Source organism: Haliaeetus leucocephalus, unplaced genomic scaffold (assembly GCF_000737465.1).
Source record: "Haliaeetus leucocephalus isolate CR32 unplaced genomic scaffold, Haliaeetus_leucocephalus-4.0 Scaffold240, whole genome shotgun sequence".
Lineage (NCBI taxonomy): Eukaryota > Metazoa > Chordata > Aves > Accipitriformes > Accipitridae > Haliaeetus > Haliaeetus leucocephalus.
Window position 1 is genome coordinate 9,267,903 of NW_010972676.1, and position 7,826 is coordinate 9,275,728.

The 7,826-nt window shown below is 38.5% G+C and overlaps 1 protein-coding gene across 2 annotated transcripts in view; it reads left to right on the forward strand.

Moving 5' to 3' along the window:
• Positions 1–5,291, forward strand: part of RNF7 (ring finger protein 7) — a 5,568-nt gene extending 277 nt beyond the window's left edge. The window contains exons 2-3 of one of the 2 annotated variants that reach the window (XM_010568335.1): positions 3,253–3,300; positions 4,791–5,291. In XM_010568335.1, the coding sequence (XP_010566637.1) occupies positions 3,253–3,300; positions 4,791–4,909 (167 nt within the window). In that variant the 3' untranslated portion in view covers positions 4,910–5,291. The remainder of the gene's footprint in view (positions 1–3,252; positions 3,301–4,790) is intronic. The other variant, XM_010568336.1, reaches the window with a different exon arrangement.
• Positions 5,292–7,826: the final 2,535 nt, after the last annotated feature.

Genomic DNA, 7,826 nt, shown 5'->3' on the forward strand with positions numbered 1-7,826 from the left:
CCGGAGGGGTGCCCTGCCGCCGCGCCCTCTTCCCCTCGCTCGGCGGGCGGAGGAGGGAGACGCGGTTTCCGGCAGAAGGGGGGTGGGGGCTGCCCCCGCCGCGCCTCCTCTTCCTCCCCGCGTCTTTTCCCGAAGAAGAGGAGGGCCCTGCGGCCCTCGGTGTCCCTGGGCCGGAGCGCTCGGGGGTGCCACACGGGAGCGCGGGCCCGTGCGGTCACCTCAGGCTGCACGCAGCTGTCGGGGGAGCCGCCTCCCCCGGCCCCGCCGGGCCCCGCTGCCCTGGCCGGCCTCGGGCAGCCCTCCCTGCGCCGCCCCTCCTGCCGGGGGAGGCCGGAGCGCCCGCTGGGCTTCTGCCCGGCGCCTGTCAGCACGGGGAGCGGCGCTCGTCAGGCGGGCTGAGCTTGTGCCGGCGCCCGGAGGCGGGCTGCTGTTTCACCATCCCCGTCCTTTGCCAAGGCGCCTGCTTCGTGGAGTCTGTTGGCGGACCCGGCAAGCGCCGAGTTACGGCCGAGCTGACCAAAGTGCTAGATGTGTGCTGCTGCCGTTGGGGGTTTTGGGGTTGTTTTAAGCAGCAGTTGTGGATGTAGATGTAAGTTCAGTTTCCAAATCTGTTAATCCGGAGTCTCTGACGCTTCTACCCAAGCCTCCTAATCACCAGTGCATTTTAACCCACGTGAAGGTACTGAAAAATCTATTGAAAAGTGAGGGATTAGTTTACCTGGTTTTGAAATCTGGAGAATCTCTTTGAAAGCAGCCTCATCGTTGACTGAGATCACTGTTTTCTGACATCTTTTACAAATATGATATTTATCTTGGATCTTTGAAAATTCTTTGAATTTTTCCTCTACCGCATATCTGTATCTGATTTTTACTATTGTGCTGAGTCATCCTATGCATAACTGTCCTCTCAGTTGGGCTTGGTACAGTCTGGTAGGACAAATGACCCAACATTAGCTCCAGAGCACCTTGCTTTTTGTAGGTCTGGGAACTATGATACTTGCAAATACAGTCAGGTTTTGGCTTAACAGAAATGGGACAAAATATGCAATGCTGTCATTTCTCATATGTGTTTTTACTGGGAACGTTCTGCGGAACAGAAAAGGCAGAAAGCTGTACTAGAAGAAAAAAGATGCAGCCCAGACTGAAGTGGTGGGATATTTACTTTTTGCATAAACATGACAAAGATTGTCTGTTCTTATATGGTGAACAGAGACCACTCTGGAAATACAAAATTTGGCTTCATCTCCCACGTGAACCATAATTTTAAGAACGTATTTCTATGTTCTAGCTAGCCTGTTACAGGGCACTATAAAAAAGTCTTAAACGAACAAAATTTTACCCAGAACTTTTATAAAAGTTTAAAAAGAAAAAGAGTTAATTTATAATTTTTCGTAAGTACACCAAGGGGGTATTTTTCATCTGAAACTGGCAGAAAAATCTGGTAACCATTTTTTGAGAACAAACCACATTGTTAGAATGTGAAACTTGATCATTACTGACTTCAGTTTAGCAATTTCATGTTGACCCTGCCAGACCCGGTCTGGCTCCTGTAGAGCCACTGCGTCTGCAGTAACCTTAGGTTGGAGGCAGTGCCAGACTTAAGTTGGCACTTGCTGAAAGTTAGTTTGTTTGATTTTTGCAAGGGAGGGAAGTGTTAGCTGGCTTAATTTTCTGCTGGTTTAACTCCTTGAATCAACATGGTCTTCAAGAATCACAGAAGCACAGGGGAAAGAAACAAAAATGCAGGTGTTAGGTGGGAAGTGCAGGATTGCAGTACTTATATTTGCTTAACCTTTCAGACTGACACCCTTAGGGTTATGATGCAGGAGTGGGGACAGCTTACCTTGGTATGGTTGCAGTGATTTCTGTCCTCAGCGTGGTCTGCTGCTTCTCTGTCTGCAACTGCAAATCTAGGGCTAGGATAGGAAAGCTGCTTTTATAGCGACTACTAGTCTGCCACAGCTTATTGCCCTGCATATTGAAGTGACCCCAGATCAGTTTGCGTCGAGGTACCATGATACAAGTTGAAGCAGTTTGGCTGAATCTTCCCTGCAGCTTGGCCCTTAATTTATTTTTCCACGGCATTTATAGGAACAGACAACAGGAAACTTTATTTGCTGCCTTACTTTTATCTCAATGAGGAAAGGGTAACTGTTTCAGAGTTTCTGTCCTCTTTGTTCTTTATTACCTGAGAAAATGATGAGTGTCTGGGCAGATGAATCTAAAATAGAAGTACCGGCCATATCTGGTAGAGAAAGGAAAAATACTCAAATCTAAATTCCTGTAGCACATTATGTTTCTGTCTTGTAGGAAAATACGGTCCAGCTAGTGACATGTAGGCCAGGTCCAACCTGCGGGACACTTTTGTTTAAACTATTACCTTTTCTTTGGAGGAGATGAAGATGTGTTTGCTCCCATAATAGTTGAACACTTTCTGTTGTGTGTGGTACGTGCACATATGTGTATGGCAGCCCATGCCAGGGCAAAGCAGAAACAAAGGCATTTTTCCACTGTATGTGTGTGGCACAGTACAAAGCCTGGAAGTTGTCACTTTTGCATCTTACTGAATCCTGAACCTGCCATCTGGTCCTGTAGCCACAGATTGGAGTGCATAAGTATGATAGATATTATTAATTAGATATTATTCCATGTTTATCTATTAATTTATATTATCAATTTGACCAATATGTTTGCATGTGTATGTGACTCTTGTGAAAATTACATGCAGGTACTTGTTAAGGAAAACTACTATATAAAAAGTAGTAGGAGGTGGGCTTTGTGGTGAGAGATGTACAGCCTAAAAAAAAACCCCAAATTGTGAATGATTTCCTTAAAAGGAGATGCTGACATCTGAAAAACAAAGTCCTGTAATTAGGGTTTGGCTTTGTGCTTGCTCTGGCCTTAATATGCCTGAGTGCCTTGGCACAAATCTGCTGGTTGTTATATCTACAAAATGGAGAAGGCTTTTTTTCAGCAGAAGTTATGAAAATACCAAAGCAATGGAAAATAAACAAAACTTGTTGGACAGTTTATAGTCCTTCTGATCTCCTTCAGATCTATATTTTATTGTCATGTGCACTCTTTTAAAATTAGGGGGGGCGTTATTTAATGTTAAAGGGCTGAACTAGACATCAAAACTTGGGATTTTTACCTTTGTAAATGGGTTTTAGAGTTTATATTTTCCTCTGACAAACCTATTCTTAAGATGGAATCCTGAGAATCAAATTGAGTTTTGTTCTTGTTTACTTTTAGATGCCTGTCTTAGATGTCAAGCTGAAAACAAACAAGAAGATTGTGTTGGTATGTAGTGATTTCATTCGCTTGTTTTTCAATTGAAGCTTCTCTCAGTAGGGTGCATTTTAAAGTTTGAAGGGAATACTGATTTTATTAACGCTCAAAAGTAAACTGGTGTTTCATTCTGTATTGTGTCATCTTTTTACATTAGTAATATTTTATGTTTTATTTTTAAGCAGTAATAAAAATAGTTTTCACTTCAGACATGCCGTAGAACAAAACCGCTTCAAGTTTGCAGTCAACACATACGCAACTGAGAGGTTTAAGTTTCTCTCACCCTGAGCATAATTGAGGAGATGATAATGTACACTTTTGAAGTGGGTAGGAAAAGGCTACTTTTTTCTCTTCGGAGGTGCATGCCAGAAGACACAATGGTAATACCAATAAAAATCCTCTGTTCTGAAATAAATGTGTGTCTGGATTAGAAAGCAGTATTTTTCCCAGTCTTAATTCAGACATAGTGGAGGCAATTGCTTGTTTGTTCACTTTTCATTTGAAAAAGTGGAATCACTTGAGTTTGCTATAATGCTGTTTAAGCCTAAACATGCTTTCAGTTACATACCAATATATGCAAAAGCAAATCTTAACTTAATTCTGATATATTTAAATCAGAAATAGTAAAAATTGTCTCAAAGAGTTTGCTTTAAACCTTTAAGTTAACTTTTAAAGCAGTGGTGAACCTTTCCATGCCCTTGTTCTTTCTGTTTTGAAGTATATATTCTCAAACTTAATCCACTGTTGTTTTTGATGATTGTTTTAACGAGAACGGGAATTTCATGTTCCAGATATCTTAATTGGCTTGCTAAGCATCCTATTTCAGATAGTCAGAAAAAAAAAAAGCATAATTTACAACACTTCTTTGATTGGTACCCTTGTATTCCAGTAAGGAAAATGTGAACTAATAAGGGGAAAAAGCAAAGTAACTAATACTATTCAGGAGGAGATGTACAATAGATAACCCTTTTTGTTATGCTGTAACAGTTGTAGCCTGTGAATAATTTCTGGTCTAAGATCCCATTTCAAGGCTATATGCTGTGTCAAATGTGCCTCCTTGATATCATACAGTTTAAGTTTAAACACTGCATTTCATATGAGAATTTGGTGATAAGCTCTTGCGTGATAGTCAGTCAGTAGTGCATTGGCTATATTTTGGTACTGGGGAAGGTAAAGAACTTGGATAGTTGCGCTGATTTCCTGGACAGAACTGATAAATGTGTTCATACATTCACAAAACAGTGTCACTTGATGCAAGAAGGTGAGAATCTATGCATTTCTTTTTTTGTAGTTGGTAATAAGTAGAAGAATTGATGACAGAGAACTGACTATCATCAGAATGACCATAATAATCCAATCTCAGTGGATAAATCAGCGATGACCTGTTTTGTCTCTAAAGCTTGCAGTGGTTATAAACATCTAAGAATGATAGTTTGGACCTTGCTGCAGGTGTTGATTGGACAGCTGAGTGTGACTGGAACATGTTCTTTCTTCTCTTTCAGTGGTTTGGGGAGAATGCAATCATTCCTTCCACAATTGCTGCATGTCCTTGTGGGTGAAACAGAATAATCGCTGTCCCCTCTGCCAGCAGGACTGGGTAGTTCAGAGAATAGGCAAATAAAAACACTGGAAGTTTTTTGTTGTTGTTGTTGAACTTGCTGAAATAGTGTATATCTTATGCCATATGCTCATACAAAAGAATGGAACATGTCAATCGTGGCATGATTTATTTAGTTTATCTGCTACAAGGTCAGTGTGGTTTTGTTGTATGCTCTTTGCTGTATGAGGAGGCAGTGGTCAGTCTTACTCCAGATATTTCCACAACTGAAAAAAGAGAGAGACTACCTTAACAAATATATATGTTACGATTTGAGTGTTAACTGTATCAGAGCATGGAAATGTGGTGGTGCAGACTGTACCCGAAATGTAGTTTATTTAATGTTTTTGCATAGATAAATGAATTAATTTGAAAGGGTGACCTTACCTGTAAGTCTGATATGCTGCGTATTTACTGTCAGGATAAAGTAGTTGTTTTTTAAGTAATATTGTATACAAAAACACCGTTGGTGAGTTTTTTTAGAAAGTATTCTGGTTTTTGATCTAAAATGAATCGTGTGTAAAGCATTTGCTATGTGCTTTTTCCATCACACTATACTGAACATTTCTAATGTAGGTTTTCTTTATGACTTTAGAAAATTTTGGTTTGTTGTATCTCTAAGTGTGTTGCTGTGTTATGTTCTATACACGATTTCTACAACCATAGTATTAAAATTTAACCACATTAATAATTATTCTATTTATATTTCTGTTAAAGATCATGGAGACATGTATTTTTAATCCAGAGACTTTGGTACAAAGACACATATTTTGTATCAGTTAACTAGGGGCATAAACAATCTCACTGGTTAGCTGACTGATATAGAAAGCAAACTAAACTGATAATTTAAATATCCTAAGGAAAGCAGGTATTAATCGAATGTAGAGAAAAATGTTAAATTGTGGTTTCATCAAAATTCAGTTAACAGAGATTTCTTTGTCATAATTGTATTGGTTACAGTGTTTTAGAAGTGGGAGAAAGCATTGTTTCATTTTTGTGAAAATCCTCAATATATCATCTTTTTTATATGAATTGTGATTTTTTTTTTCTTATATATATTTAAGTGCTTGCCTCTGGCTTTGTCTTTTCCCTGAATATCCAAAGTAGTTACTATTAATCTGAACATATGCTGTGGGGTTTTTTTTAGTATATGCAATAGAGAGGTTGAATTACTGCTTAAGTCTGTAACAAATTCAGACTTAATAAAATGGTTAATAAACCTGGGCAAAATTGAAGTAATATTATATGCATATCATTGTTTACTTCAAAATTATGATCTTAATTGTTTAAGATAATGCATTTTTCAGCAGATGTATTTGTGTCTAGTTCTGTTTAAGTATTTTTAAAGAGGTTTATCTTCACTGTATAAAGTAGTTCCAATGGCAATCTTTGTGTCATCAAGCATACATGCAGAGTTTACTGTGTTTTTGTTTAATACTTGTAATCTTGTTTTTAAAATGTTTTAAATTTTTTAAATACAGCTTTTGTCTCATTGCATACTGAGATCAAAAAAATCCTCTGTGTCACTGTTACAGTGTATCACATCAGTTGTTATTATCCCAGATGATGTCTGTCTTAAAATTGAAAACAAATATAAAATAAGTTAACAGTAGTAATGAAGTGCCTATAGCATTTATGTTGTTGTGGAGTATTTCTGTTTGTGTAAAAGGATTCTTCCTAAAATAATTGCAAAAGAAAATCTGGTTGGATGTAGAAATAATTTTTAGCTGTCAAAGTTAAATGATATTTTAGCTACCACCTAGTTTCTCTGCCAGAACTTGATCCCGGGCTCCATCCTCTAACTTTTATTACATCCATCTAGTCCCATCAGAGGACTTCTTTCTTCATTTTGTTTTGGTTTATAGGTGAATATGGAAAGTACCAAAGTAATTTTCACCCTGCTTTCAGTTCACGTCACGTGCATGATAAGAGTAGCTGAGAATTATAATTGTAGAAACGTTTTCCAAAGTGTCAGCTCAAACAGGTGTTAACACAAGGTATTAAGAAAGTTAATGTTGAAATGAAAGCAGCTGATATTTGTGTAGTTAGAGGTTAACCTAGAATATAAGGTAATGCATTTTATGTCTTGCATATTTTCTCTGGAGTTTAGAGAAGTTTAGCTTAAGTCCCAGTCTTTCAGTGAGCTTTGCACCAGAGAAATTTTCTTCTGTTCCAAATCATACCCTGTTACTCCATTAGCATAGTTCTTAGTAAGTATCCATGTTTAGTCCTGAATTTGTTCACCTCTTTTACATGCAAAGTAAATCAGTTTTACTTCTCACCCAAACATACTGTTTTATGAGTAGGTAACACTAACTTAAATAGCCATTATTAACTAATAGATTAATGCTGATCTACTTTTCTCCGCTGTTTAATAAATGCTGGGCAGATTTGGATAATTCAGCAAATCTAGGTAGAGTCTTCTCTCAAAAGTGACTGGAGTAATGAATGTGTGTCCAAAGATCATACTGTTTCACTTTGCTTTTTGTGAAGTTACGTTCTTTTAGAGAAAGTTTATGTTCCGTAGAAATCGGGAAAGATTCTAATTAACAGAGCAGAATGGTTTTTTGGAGCTGTTAATGTGTCTGTCTTATCCAGATCCCATAAACATTAGGTGTTTTCTTTATTTGATTAGACATGAATATATCAATGCCTGTTGTAAGCTTGAGTTCACCCTTATGTCCCCAGCTACCAGCCATTCATACTGCTACTGTTTGAGCTGAGCTGGCATTATTGCTAAATGTAAAAAAGACCCTGCTGATTTTTAGGACCTGAAATTAAAGCTTTTATTACCTCCTTTCTTGCCTTTCTGTACCTGGGATATTATAGGAATATGTTGCTGTGGGCACCATTTTCAGGAAAGCCGCCAGCAGAATTCTGCATTTCTTCCTTTGACTTTTTTCAGTATTGCTTACTCTGCTGTCTGCATTATTTAGCCCTT